The sequence below is a fragment of the Lagenorhynchus albirostris genome, chromosome 2 (assembly GCF_949774975.1).
Source record: "Lagenorhynchus albirostris chromosome 2, mLagAlb1.1, whole genome shotgun sequence".
NCBI lineage: Eukaryota > Metazoa > Chordata > Mammalia > Artiodactyla > Delphinidae > Lagenorhynchus > Lagenorhynchus albirostris.
Window position 1 is genome coordinate 48,566,680 of NC_083096.1, and position 15,106 is coordinate 48,581,785.

The 15,106-nt window shown below is 48.5% G+C and overlaps 1 protein-coding gene across 1 annotated transcript in view; it reads right to left on the bottom strand.

Annotated features, from left to right (window-relative positions):
• Positions 1-15,106, bottom strand: part of CACNA1E (calcium voltage-gated channel subunit alpha1 E) — a 358,420-nt gene that overhangs the window by 267,171 nt on the left and 76,143 nt on the right. Inside the window, exons 3-4 of the mRNA XM_060132060.1 lie at positions 3,587-3,692; positions 2,594-2,733 (exon numbers count right to left, since the gene is read on the bottom strand). Coding sequence (XP_059988043.1) covers positions 2,594-2,733; positions 3,587-3,692 — 246 coding nt within the window. The remainder of the gene's footprint in view (positions 1-2,593; positions 2,734-3,586; positions 3,693-15,106) is intronic.

Below are 15,106 nucleotides of genomic sequence, written 5' to 3' on the forward strand. Positions count from 1 at the left end.
TAATGAAGTGTTGAATATCTCATGTTATTTATTGAATACTATACTGAAAGTGAAAAACGCAATGGCTGTATGGGTACACAATGGTTGTCAGTGTATCGGTTGTTTATCCTCGTGACCTCAGGGCTGACTGGGAGCTGTAGTTGCTGCTGCTCAGCATCACAAGAGAGTATCATACTGCCTATCGCTAGCCCAGGAAGAGATCAAAATTCGAAGTACAGTTTCTACTGAATGCGCATTGCTTTCACATCATCGGAAAGTCAAAACATCATACGTCAAACCATCATAAGTTGGGGATTACCTGTAGAGTATATATTATTTATTTTAGGGACATTTAAAACATCACCCAGTTATTAGCAAAAGTCAAAAGATAACAATTGTCGGTGATGATGTGGAGAAAAAGGAACCCTTGCGCATTGTTGGGGGAAATGTAAATTGGCGCAGCCACTATGGAAAACTGTATGGAACTTCCTCAAAAGAATTAAACATAGAACTACCATATAATCCAGGAATTTCACTTCTAGATATATATCCAAGACAATGAAATCATTATCTTGAAGAGATATCTACAATCCCATGTCCCTTGCAGCATTAGTCACAATAGCCAGATATGGACACAACCTAAATTTCCATCGATGAGTGAATGGATAAAGAAACCGTGATACAGGTACACACACACACAGAGGAATATTATTCAGCCTTTGAAAAGAAGTAAATCCTGCCCTTTGCAACAACATGGATGAACATGAAGGATATGATGTGAAGTGAAATAGAGAAAGACAAATGCTGCATGATCTCAATTCTATGTGAGGTCTAATTTTTTTAAAAGCTGAAGTCATAGTAACAGAGGAAGGAATGGTGGTTACCAGGGGCTGGGAGTAGGGGAAAAGGGAAGATACTGATCAAAGGGTACAAACTTTCAGCTACAGATGAATAAGTTCTGGAGAACTAGTATTCACCATGGTGACTACAGTAAATAATAATGTATAACATCCTTGAAATTTGCTAAAAGTGTAGATGTCAAGTGTTCTCACCACCAAAATACAACAAAAAAAGTAATTATGAGAGGTGACGGATATATTAATTAGCTCGATGGCAGTAATCATTTTACAATGTATACATATATCAAATCATCACATTGTACACCTTAAATATATACAATTTTTATTTTTCAATCATACTTCAATTAAGGTGGGGAGAAAACCCCACAAAACATCATCCAGGTGTACTGCAGTCTTGGACCATGTACTTCTGAAACACTATGCAGAAGGTGTAACTTTATACACTAAATCACATTTTAAGTGCAGTCGTAGAATTTTCTTTTAGAAAAATAACCTTCAGAAAATCCTTTTGTAAGGCAACAGACGTTTTTAAACATAAAGAGTCATCTCCATCTACTTATCTGTTCCCTATATTAAAGGGTTCGATGCTTGGGAGCTTCCATTTATACATTCTAGTCAATTGCCCCTTCAACTTTTTCCCCTTCACTTAATCACAGTTGACATGAAGGTTAAACATAGGAGGATTATGTCTATTGCAGAAGACATAATGAAGAGATGCAAATAATCTCAAACTCACTCTTGTCAGATTTTACCTACGCCCACTCCTCTGGCTCTTCCCTGGGTGTGGGGAGGGGGGAGAAGGTCCTCTTTGCTCCCCTCTGCCTTTGGTCAATCATAATGGTAGCTCATATCTCCCCACTCCTCACTTTTCTACTCCACTCTCATCTTGTCCTCACGGGTTTGAACAACTGGGCAGCCGGGTAAGGGAATTTCCATGCCACACCCCTTGCTGCCACACCCACACAGGACCCACCTGGCCTGGACTACTCCCCTCCCCTGCAGGTACCAAGAGCAACCTGATACAAAGACACACAAGAAGCCACAGAAGCCCAGGGAGGCAATGCCCATCATCACCAGTCCCAAGGTCCATCGCATAGGCTGCCAACAGCGCTGGATCAACCCCAGTATAGGTATACGATATTCATTTACAAAAGAATGACTATCGGATATTTAACTAAATGTACTGCCATCATATATGTTGCTCATGACACAACGCAGTATTACTATGTTAATTTCCAAAGGGATGCGTTGTCAGACATTTTCGTGTGATTCAGTTTTACACCTCCTCCTATAATAAATATGTATAAATCTGTAAATCATAAAGAATTCTGTTGTCAGGACACGAGTCTCAATTATCAGTTCAAAAAATATACTTCGAGTCTTTTCCAACCTCCAGAAGAAAACTGCACCTAATGGCATCTTCTGGCCCATTTTGGATGGGGGGGGCCGCTTGCTGTAGTGAAAAGACTCACTTGGAAACGTCTCTGCATCCCTAGCCAAACACAGAATGGGAAACCAGAAGCAGCAGCGGCCAGACCTTGGGTCCACGGCCTCTGCCGAATGCCACGTGCGTCTCCAGAGTCCTCGCACCCCCCTGCAGGTGGCTCATCTATGGCTCAGCCCCGTGGGAATCTCACCCTTGAACCTCTTCCTCCACCGAATTCTGCCTTCCCACCCCCAGGTTCCTCGCACCAGCCGCTTCTTCCCCCCACAGGCCCCTCCACACACAAAGACGAGACAGGAAGAGGACTCACCCACTGAGGACCACGATGAAGTCCATGACATTCCAGCCATTGCGGAGGTACGAGCCCTTATGGAAGATGAACCCCAGGGCTACGATTTTGATCCCAGCTTCAAAGCAAAAGATCCCGATGAAATACGGTTCTGTCTTCTCCTGTGGGATGAAGAACAGGGGTGCTGGTGAGAGGAGGACTGTGCTTCGTGAGACACAGGCCAAGGCACCCCCTGGCTAGCTATCCTCTCTGCTCTGACATTTCCTCTCTCCTACAGGATACCTGGACGTCTGCACTGAGCCAGCCCCATGTACAGGTGAGGGTGCTGCGGGACTCACGGAGAGCACAAGAGCAAGGGAAGCCAGCTGCAGAAATGGATGGACGTGGGTCTCATGCCCAGGACCGGCCATCCTCCCACGACAATGGCCAGCGGTGCTGGCTTTGCCCTGAAGGGGTCAGCTTTCCCACTGCTGGCCTTCACTTACGTTGGAGGCTTAAGAGTTCTTTCCATCCATGGATTATCAGGCTGAAGCCACCTACCCGTACATTTGGATTTCAGGCATGTTGTTTGCCCTCTTTAGAGGGAATACTTTAGACACATGGATGAGTTCTTTATAGAGAATACGGACAAACGTTTAGGAAGTTCGGAACAGTGAATGCACGTAGGCTTTGAGCATCCTTCATGCTCTCTCCTTTACTCTCCCTCTTCCTCTCACTCCCAAAGTCCCTCAGAAAGAGGAGAGAAGTGTGTGTGGACCCCGTGTCCTCCCTTTCTCCTTGCCTGGCTTCCATGCAGTGTATACACAGAACTTCCTGGGAGCAGGAATTTAAAAGGTCAGTCCTCTTGTCTTTATGTATCCCAATGGGACTTGTTACCAACTTGTCCCTCGGCAAAGAACAAACTCACAGAACTGTACAGAAGGGAAGGGAGCCAGGTGAAGAAGCAAAGGAGAAGGGACCCAGGCAAGAGGAAGAACAGGGGAAAAGAAAGATGAGAAGGAAGGAGGCACCTACCAGTCTGCGGGACATTGGGGTCTTGTCATCCTCAGGAAGATGTTGCTCCAGGGCCAAGACGATGCAGTTGGCAATGATGGTGGCCAAGATCATGTACTCAAACGGCGTGGGAAAGGAGGAGTTAAGAAACAGATTCACCGAAGAGAGAGGGACACAGCCTCCAAGATGGCTGTGTACATCAATACACAAACGTTATCAAGCCACACTGTGTGCAGTCTGCATGACTGATGTGAGCAAACAGGCAGGTAGGACAGTGGAGGGTCCTCAGCACGTGGAACTGTAACCATTTCTGATTAGGCTCTGAACACGAAGTATCTTCTCAAGAAAAGAAAGAGTGTAGCCAATAAATAATATATTAGACATACGGTAGACACTCCAGATACTTAGTGAATTCAGTGACATATCCAGGAATTAACCAGGACTAAAAAGGGAAGTGGGACGAGGGGAGGAAGAAACACCGATGCTGTTGCAGGCTCCCCGTTCTTCTCAGTCTTCAAACCACTGGACTGTATAATGATGCTTCAGCAAGGATCCAGCTGTGGCTGTTCGTTGCTGCCTCGGGGAATCACATCGGTAGTGCCCTCTTCTAGAACCTCTGCTCGAATGAACAGAAGAAGAGCCCTTGGAAAAGGAACAATTCTCTCCATGAGCTCCCTTTTAATACCCAATTCAGGAAAATCTATAATGGGGCCAGAAGAAACTGGCTTTGTCCCACCTTACTTTCTCCTAAGCGTCTACATCTATAAGAAACAGACAGACAAATCATTAGTCTGCATTCAGGGCAGCAAAGTCGGGGCCTCTAGGAATCAAACTACAAAAGAATGGATAATGAATTCAGGCTTCGTTTTCTGCTGCATTTTTCTGAAGACAGGTGAGTGGGCTCCCTGCGACTTTTTGAAAAACAGGACTACGATTCTAGTGCCAGCATCCCTGACTCCCGCAGAAAGGTTGTGCCGTAAGCCCAGGGGAAGGCAGGAGAGGGGGACTTCTAGAAAAGAGAGAAGGAATCACCGGCTCCAGGATCACTCTGCACGTGGGATTTCGTTCTATAACTATGGTTGTGACAGACAGAAGTGAGCGGTTGCCACTGGTCTTGCTGAGCAACCTGGGATCTGGCAGTTTCTGGAATCCAGGCGGGAGAGATGAGTAGTAAGTCGGATAAAGCGGAGGGAAGGGAAGGGATCTTGTCTCCCCACACATTCAAGCTGGCTGTGTAGGATGTAGGGCCCGGAGCCCTCCCTAGGGAGTACAGAAGGAGGGCAAATCATAAACACGCCCCCATGCCTCCGCATCCCCACCAGGACATGTGTGCCGGTGAACATCAGTGGCAAAGAAGCACTCGCGGCATCTCTGAGAGGGGTTAGGGCAGAGGTGGTACGTGCAAGATGTGAGCTGCCCCAGCGGCTGCTCTAGTCCTGGTGCTGGAATGGGAGGCTTCAGGGGGTGAGATGGCCGGCCGCATCCGAGCCTCCAGAACTATTCATTCTCACTTAGCAGCACCGCTCCCCGCCCCCTGCCCCCATGCAGCCCTGAGTCACAGCCCATTCTCCAGCAGCTGGCCACCCTCCCTTCCCACACACCCCAACACTCACACGGGACTCATACCCTGGGGACAGCTCTGCTGGCCTCTAGGACCCAGCCACCAGATCTGAAAACTGGATGGATGGGGTTCAGAGGACCTCAAGAGCCAGCCTCCTGCCCCCATACCCTACTGTGCTGGCTGAAACCCTCTCAGTCAGAGGGGAGCCTCACCACACGCAAAGTCCCCCAGCACACCTCGCCACTCTTCCTCCTTCCGTCCTTCTGGGCACCGAGCATGGCCTCTGAGAGCTAAACATACCAGCAAATACACACCAGAGATGCCCACCGCACTAACAAGCCTACTTTCTTGTGACAAGTCCGCACACACAGCTCGCCCAGGGGTACCAGTGCCCACCAGTCACAGGGGGAGTTCTCCTCCATCCCATCATGGGCTCTAATCCAGCGCTCTGAACAAGTGCAGGATGACCAGGACCGCACCAGGATCTGGTGTCCCGTAAGCCCTCTGAATAGGCTAGCCTGCCCTTGGCCTGGTTCAGACACCCAGAATTCCCCAGACCCGAATGGTAAAATGAAGACGGGAACATGGCAGAAGTGGAGGCCCAGGAATCCATGCCCTTTCCTGAGAACATCCCTAGGGAATCGGTACAGACAGGGAACCAAGAACACGACAGCAAGCCAATGACAAATGGCAAAAGAAGTGAAGGGCACTTGGGACATGTTTCTAAGATGCAGGCCACAGGATACTAGTGCTACAGGGACTTGCAGTCAAACGAATGAGGGAGAGCCTGGATTCGGTCAAGGTGAGGTTTCCTCCCAGCAGGGTGCTTGCAGCCTTTAATACTCTTGTACACAGCATGCACCCCCTCCCCCAAAGGGGGCTGGGAACAGGACACAGCACTCCCAAACTTCTTCACCATATAACCCTGCTGTCAGAGCATCTCTCCTGGGGAATTCTGTTCATAGGAACACATCTGGGGAGCCCTGATACAAAGGGCAGAGCTCACGGCCAGTCCCCAAGGGTCCAGGGGATGCGAGGATGGCGGCTCTGACAGGAGTGAAATTAATGCCTCTCCCACTTCACGCCCTGTCCTTGTCTCTAACAAAAATATTCGAAGTGTCAGGCTTGGCCAGCCCTTTGCCATGGCTGGAAGGCCCCACACAAGTTCAGAAGGCTACTCAGCAGGTCCAAGGGGCCCAGCACGTGACCTGGGAAGCAGGACCGGGGACACACATGTTCACATTCAAGCTGCAGATGTCGCGCACTCTCATTGATCTACTGGGGGGACAGGCTTCTTCTCCTGAACACCTTCGAGGGATAAGCACAGACTCAAAAGTAAAGGAGCTCTTAGTTGCTGACCTTCAGGCAAGGCAGCTCCTGCAGGCTGTGCATCTCCAAGGCTTTCCACCCAGCAATGCCCACTTGGGCTGCCGCAGCCCCTCTGTCACCCCATTCCTCATGCCCACTTCCACACCTGCATCCTCCTGGCCAGACAGTCTAAGCATACAGCTCCCTGCTAGGACCGGTAAGCTCACCTAGCCCGGAATGTCCAGGTGCAGATAGATGAGGCTTCTGGGGGACACAGGGCTAGCTCCTTGGCCATCACCATGAAGGGCGCTCAGTGCAGGAGAAAGGCTGACGAGCCAGACTTCCTGTGGCCAGACAGGTGTCTGGATGGCCGAGAATTCACGAGGGCGCAACAAACGGCACCACCTATGGCCCAGGGGGCTAGAATCTAAGTGAGGCCTCGGTAGTTCAGTTTCTGAGACGACCCCGTTCCCACATCCTCCCGACTCAAGTCCTCTGCCTGCAGTCTGATGGCTAAGGACCCACTCAGAGCAGTGATCCTTTGGCTTGAAATTCTGAAAACCTCAGGAAATTCCCTGGCTGTCCAGTGGTTAGGACTCTGCGCTTCCACCGCAGGGGGCACAGGTTCGATCCCTGGTCAGGGAACTAAGATCCCACAAGCCGCGTGGCAAATTTTGAAAACTTCAAATGCACATATCCTGGAGAGGGATGTCCCTTTAGGCCTTATAGAGCATCTCGACCTCAGGATGAATTCGTGTCTGGGGCAATTAAGGATCTGAGGTGAAATTTTGGTGTAGAAGTAAAGGTGAAACGATGGGAATTCTGTGTATCTGTGACTAGGTGAAAGGAAGAAGGGGGACAGGGAAATTTTAGGAGAGGAGAGCAGGAGAGAACACCAGGCTCAGCACAGGCCCTAGCCACTCCCCCTCACAGCCCTTTCCTTCAACCTCTTGTCCACTTCCCTTTCTGAAGAAAGCACAAAGAATGGGCACTTACATCTTAGTGATTTTGCTTCTTCTTGCAATGGCCTTTCTCCTCCTTTCTGGTCATATATCAAGATGGAGGTGAAATTCACCTTGTCTGTAAAGGCTTCTCCCTGTGCCCCACAGCTCTCTGCATGGTACAATTTTATCATCCTTCCTCATACTGATCTCCCCCAAGAAACTATACCTAGAAAGCAGGGACAGTGTTTTGTTCACCTCTCCACTGGTGGTTCTCAGCAGAGCTCCTGGCACACAGTAGGAGCTCACTCAGTGTTAAGTGCAAGGCATGAATGAAAGGGAGGCATCCCTGTCCGTGAGCAGCAGCTCCACTGAGCAGCTGTCATGAAGACCAGGCTGTAGTCACTCCCACTGGCTCGGGCCCCCAGCTTGGGATCTGACTCAGGGGCACCGCTCCCTGTCTTCCTGAAACAGAAGTTCAAGCCCCTTACCAAGGGCTCTGCTACATCTCACAGAGGAAGAGCGTGGACCGCAAGTAACAGCCCACAGGGCACAAGGATGCACCTCGCAGGCTAGGCAAAGATGTGCTTGGAAAGGTCAAAGGAAGCTCCGTGTTGCAAGGCCTCAAAGAACAACGCCCTTCATGCAACAGGATGGAAGTCTGTTCAGGACTCTGATGCCTTCTGCCCAGGAATTCAGAGACTCCCATTACATTCTGCGCCTGACACCAAATGCATTTTGGAGAACACTCTCTCTCCCTGGGGTCTGTACTGTTTGTGGCTTGAGATTTTGATTATATGGAGCTGATGAGGGAGCCTGAGGGCAGGGGCTTTGTTTGCCCAGGGACCTCTTGTACCCCAGTGTCCAGCACACAGCGGTCACCCCATGACTGGTTTTTAACTAATAAAATAATCAATCAATTCATAAGCTAATAGCACAGGAAAACCAGAGCCGGAGCTATCCTTACAAAAGCTACCCATACTTTCTCTACACAGTACACCCATTTGAACTTTGTGTGCTATATGCCGTGTACACACATTAGCTCTTCAAAAAAAGAAACCAGCATGCATAAAAGACCCCTTTAATGTAAAAAAAAAATGTTTTACGAGCAAAGGAAAAAATCTGTCTTGCTAGAAGGATAATGAGTTTTCTTGGAGTAGCAGGATTTCTTCTTTACTCCTTTACTCATTGTGTTATAATGAGCATGTATTCATTTACAATTATAAAATCAATTAAAGCTATATCTATTCTAAAAAAAACCAAACCAACACAAAAACCCATGCCAACCTGAGGGTCATGGAAATCAGCACAAGATTTCTGAGAGGATCAAATGCAGGAGAACAAAGGGACTGGACCGCATGAGGAAATGACCACGGAAATTCTTTGAAACCTGCAAAGATGCCTCTCTCTGCATCAGTCTCGCTGTCTGCTCGCTAGGGGCCTCATTTTATAAAATTCCTGGGCAATCTCCCCAAATACCCCTTCACTCCTTTCTCGCTCTAAGCCCATTAGTGAGGACCTGTGTCACTCCAACACTCCCTTTCCCATCTCGCAGCTTCAAGACAATCATTAGGGAAATGATAAAAATAGGATCCCTTATTGATTTATCTCCTTTACCCAATGCTCCTTCCTTCAAATGGTTGACTTGTTTCCTTAGCAACACAGCTAATTTGAGCAGCACGACTTGGCCTGCACACCTGCTATTTGTTCATCTCCTTCCTGAAGCCCAGAAAGCTGGGGCAGGGGAGAGAGAAGACTGCCCTCCCAGCTAGCTACTGGCTACCACGGAGGCACTGGCTCTGCTTGTCAACAGAGCCCTGGGGGCCTGGCCTGGGAGCTAAGCCCTCCCTTTGCTCACCCAGCAGAGCTTCCCCATCCACACCTCACAGGGACTGATGTGCAGGTACAGGACTGGGAAGGCCTTAGGGCCCGAGCAGCAAATCTGGGGTGTCCCCAGGGAAACATGCACCTCTCTACCATCAGGAGGCTGATCTTAGACCCTTATACTCTCAGCTGCTTCCTCTCAGAGCTGTGACGCTAGAATACCAAGGAGGAGACCGAAAGAGCTCAGAGGGCTGAGGGCCCACCGGGGACAGGCAGTCAGAGGGAACGCTGTGCCCTCTCTCCAACTCCTGGCCTAATGGAGAATGTGCTTTTGTGGGGGGCAGCCTGTGCCCACCTAGGCACTTCCTGTAAACTCCTGGGGAGTCTAGAACAGCACAGTCTGAGAGGCAGCAGGCCTCAGGACCCATCACCACCCCTCACCCCAGGCCGAGAGCACGCCCCCTACGGGCAGGTCTGTCTCCTTTCCTCCCGTCCATCCCTGCCTCCTGTTTAGGGATGTCTAATTCTAAGAGATGGAAGATTCTCAGAAGACAGCCTGGGCAGCGTTGTGCACATCCTTCCACTCCTCCCTCACCTGCACAGAAATGTCATTCTAACCAGTGGAATGTTGACTCAAAAACAGTCACGGGGGGCTTCCCTGGTGGCGCAGTGGTTGAGAGTCCGCCTGCCGATGCAGGGGACACGGGTTCATGCCCCGATCCGGGAAGATCCCACATGCCGCGGAGCGGCTGGGCCCGTGAGCCATGGCCGCTGAGCCTGCACGTCCGGAGCCTGTGATCTGCAACGGGAGGGGCCACAGCAGTGAGAGGCCTGCGTACCGCAAAAAAAAAAACCATCACAGGGTGAGGAGTGCTGCCTATTCCGTGATTCCCTCAAACACAACACCAAAGGGATATTTTAAATATGAACAATAGTGAAATCCAGCTATCCAAGACCTTCGCGCTGCCTTTTTAATATGAGAAGAATTAGAATCTTCCTCGAGACGTGGAATGCAATGGAGAAAACGTACCTTGGCAATGGAAACCAGAGCCATGGCTCTCCATGCAAAAGTCACCCCGACATGATATTCAAGTCAGAGAAAACCACCGCCACCCGTTCCCCCAGAACCAAAGGAGGACAACAAAAGGATCAAAGTCTAAGATGACACATGAATATGTACACACTACTATATATAAAATAGATAATCAACAAGGACCTGCTGCATAGCACAGGAAACTCTACTCAATACTCTGTAATAACCTATAATGGCAAAGAATCTGAAAAAGAATAGATACATGTATATGTATAACCGAATTACTTTGCTGTACACCTGAAAGTAACACAACATTGTAAATCGACTATACTCCAATATAAAATAAAAAATTTTTGAAAACCCTTTGAAAACTGTAAGGTGCTGAACAAATGCACAGTCGTTTTTATTCTCCTACTAAATCAATCTTTAAGCACTGCTCTGGCTCTAAGCTTTGGGGGAAGCATCTGTTAGGGGTCACAGCCTCCGGAAGCGGGCTGGCTGTCTGCAGCCATGGGCTGACATTGAAGAGACCCACCGCAATAAAGGATTTAAAAGAAAATTATGGTAATGGGCCTCCGGGAAGAAAGCAAAGACATTTGGCCCAGAACCTCCTGGGAACATGCAAAGCACACCCAAACACCAGTCCCCAGAGGAGGATTTATGAAGTTGATGGCTCTGATGCAATCTCGCCCAGTGATTAGAAGGGACATTCATCACACCCAAGGCCAAGGCTAAGAACAGGAGGGGTTGAACCGCCACAGAGGTCAGGCTCTGGCTCCTACAGACCCTGATGGAAATGCAGTGAGATCATGCTGGTGAGATCATATCCCCCGGCCTGGGCTGCAGAGAACAATACATCTGCCCTGGAGGGACCAGTAATAGTGAAGAGATGAGACTTAGGCCTAAAAGCCAGACATGGCCAGAGCCACCGCCATCGTTTCCACATGCAGTGTCTGCACCCCTCCCTAGAGGCTGACATTCTCACAGGAATAGCTGTCTCCTAGCCTTTCCACACACATCCTATGTACAGTTCTTCAATGCCTCACAGACTGAAAAAAAAAATTAAAACCAGCCCTGTTAGGCCTGGGGCCAGCTCTCCTTCCTGGAAGGGTGTTTCACCTTTTCTCCAGATTGTGGCATGAAGTAGGAGGAAATATGAGATAAAAAAGATTGAGCCAAGAGGGCTTTCTCACAGCTCTCAGCAAGCCTTCGCAGCCCTGCCCCACTGAGGCCAGGTTCAGAGGTTAGCCACGGTCCAAGGGAGCTTCGGCCCAGTGGCTAACATGCTCCTGGATGGGCTCCTCCTGGACTTCTCTGAACTTGCTCCCGTGGCTGACCTAGGAGGACAGTGCGTCCAAAGAAGACTCATCCAGAAAAGGGAATAAATAGAGACACTGTATTCTGTGGGGTTCTGAGGGGCTACAGATAAATTTTTTTTCAATTTCCTGAAAAACAATGTTAAGCATCTGAACTTATCAACATATGAACCACTCTCATCTCTGGGGCAAGTCACACCCTCAACTGCATTCCCATCTCTTTTCTCAGTCCTTATTTTTCGGTTTCCAGGCTCTGTCCCGGGCTCGTCAACAGAGGGTGGACCACACGTTGCCACCGAAGGGCAGGAGGGCTAAACCCCTGTGCTTCCCCATGTGACAGAAGAATGAGTACACAATTCTGGCTGCAAATCTGGAAATCCATCCTGGATCTCTCCTTCCTTTCCCACCCCCATGGCAGGAGAAACGCACTGTTAACAAGCAGAAAAATGGGGTGGAAGGCTCTGCGTACTTCGTATTGTCCCATTTCATTATCTCATTGCTTTCCTTACTAGAATTTTTCTCGTCTTAAAAAAAAAAAAAACAACAAAAAACAGATTGAAAAACCAAACCCCTTTTCTTTTTTTAAAACAAAACAAAACAAAAATGTATCATGTGACTTCCAGCCTTAACATTAGTTTTTTAACTTTGGTTTCCATGGTGGTGGGATGCAACCTGCCATCACCATGACAACAGCTGCCTCTGTTCAAATTCACCGTATGACAGGCAGTCCTGAACACACCTCTCTCCCTCTCTCTCTGTCAAGAAGATGGAAATGCCATTACACCTACTCCTAAAGACTTAAATCCTAATGAATGAAAAACAAAGGAAGCAATGTTGAGAATACAGCAAAGAGGCAGAGACCCCCCCACCCCACCGAAAGAGGCTTTCTGTTTGCCGGTACAGTCCCACTGCTCACTTAGGAAGGTCAGTGGACTCAGTTACCCAAAACAAAGATCTCTAGCATTACCCTTGCAATGCTGGCTGTGTAGCTGCATTGAACTCTTCATTCGTCTGACTCCCATGTCCCTGCCCTCTATATAAGATGACTAAAAGGAAGTTCACATTATTGCCCATCTGGTTAACCCGTGCTGAGGTCAGTTCCAGACTCAGCCGAGCCCCAATTCCAAAAGGATGGGGAGTGGCGATTCTGCGGAACTCAGACAGCACCGGCTTCCTTCTCTCTTTTGTCTAACAGTCAGCTGGATAGGTCTTAACAAATTCCCTTTTTGTGCGTCTGACTGAATCCTGGACTCAAAACGCTGTCATTCGACACAGAGTTTTGGTGATCAGGAGACAAATGATTGAACGCTACAGAAAAGGGAAGAAAGAAAGGGGGAACGTTAAAAGCCTCTGGAAGGAAAACAAAACAGTGGTGGGAAAATTACCTGTTTCAGAAACCAGAATCTGTGTTTTGATGACACTCTGATGAATTCAAGCCCATCAAGCATTCTGGCAGCAACGTGCATTTTAGGGAAAGAATGTGGGCTGCAGTCAGCAACCACACCCAAGACTGTAGCCTACCCCACATCCACACTCACTCCGTGTGGCTCAGCCGGTACTCTGAATGCAGAAAGAGAATGAAAAGCCTTTTGTGAAAAAGTCCACAGATCATCTCTGGGAGGAGTTTTCGTTTTCCTCTAAAAACCCTGCAACTGCACCCCAATATTCAAAGCCACCTACTGAGCCTCCAGACCACATGAGAAAACGTTGAACACACTGAGGGTACTCAGCTTGGAAAGGGAAGACTTGAGAGAGACATCACAGCTGTTTTCAAATATCTGAAGGGCTAGCTTGTCAGAGGGGGCTTTGATGTCGTCTAAGTTATCGCGAAGGGCAAGGCTGAGACCACTGGGTGAGGTGCCCACCCAAAGGCAGATCTGCGGCAATACAGAGAAGTTCCACTGTTCCGCAAGCGAATGGACTATTTTGTTAAGTAGTAAACTAACTGTTGTACGAATAGACGTTTAACCACCAGCCTCTCTGAAGAGAGAAAAGCCCTGATGTGTAGCGTGTGTCAATTTCTGGAGTGTAAAGACTGTCTCCGTGGTGACTGAGGCTACCAACTTGACACCAATGCACATGGAGTTGGGAAGAGATACACACAGTTGAAACCCACAAGCTGGGACTAGCCAGTTCCGCACACCACTTACTGTAAGTTCCATGTCTCTGGGAGACCATCAAGGATATTAAGGAAGAGATTCCTGTATTTGATAGCAGTTGAGCTGGATCAACCTCCTCTGCATAAGGAGTTAACAAATGGGAAGGAAGAAAGTCAATGATTCTTCGGTCTCTTGCTCAAGGGCCTCATGGGTCAGCATGACTCCCTCTGTCCCTTAGACTCAAGTTGCTCTCTTAGCTGGACCTGCCTTCATGAAGTCTGAAGCATCGCCCGTATCACAGAAGGCTGGTACCTGTGTGGCGGGATGTGTGCCACAAGCAGCCACGGGTGAAGTTTGCCGGCACCATGAAACATAAGAATTAATCATCCCATTCTCTCAGGTTGAATTCCGGGAGACCCAGGGGGCTCCTGCTCTATCACCGTAGCCTATAAGAGGAACCTACCAAGACACGTGATTAAAAGCACAACCCAAGGAAACAAATCAGGTAAAGGCTCACCTCTTATTCTGGAAGATGAGCGGACCTCAGCCTTTGCTACACAGTAGAATCACCTGGGAAGCTTTGAAAAATTAAGGATACAGGTATTCCATCTGTAGAAATCCTGATTTAATTTGTCTCGGCTACCATCTGGGCATCAGCATGTCTAGAAGGACCTAGGCGGATTTCAATGTGCCGCCAGGGAGAAGAACATTGCCTTCAGTGCTGGAGGCCATGACAGCTCATGGTGTCCTCAACTCCGCTGAGATAACAAATGAGGAAACAATCCCAGAGGCACCTCGGTAAGAACTGAAAGGTGCCTTAGAGCTCTCTTAACTGATTCAGCACGCTCATTTTATAGATGTAGATACTGAAACCAGAGCACGAGTAAGACTTTTCCGGAGCCAGGACTAGAAATCTCTATGGATTCCTGAAAAGCTTAGGAGCCGATTATCAGGGCAATCAAATAAAACTCCCTAGCTTCTTGGCTTGAATGGACAGTTCTTAAAAAAAGCTATAAGGTATCTTCTTACTGAGTCTACTGCCCCATCCCTACTCAACTGTCCTCAAGAGCGTATCTCTTAAGGTAGGGGTGTGGATCGTTTCCCTTTGTCAGGACCACGGAAGACTCCAGAAAACATTCTGAGATGAGTGCTCGCCTCAGCAGCCATTCTCCCATCTGCTGAGATGTGATCTTGGTTTTACGTTGGGTAGAAGCCCATTGCCTGCTGAGTACTACCACTTCGTAACATTCTCCAGCAGAATTTTTGGGAAAGGAAAACATCGACCATTGTTCTGAATCACTGCTTCCCATTCTCATTGGATCTGTGCTGGTTGGCGTCTCTTAAATTTTCCTTCTCTTGTCTACTTTTTCTTAATTAAATCCTTTCTTATTAATCATGACCCAGCCTCCTATGCCCCAACCCAGAGAAACACTGAAAACATATACCTGCTAACAAAATA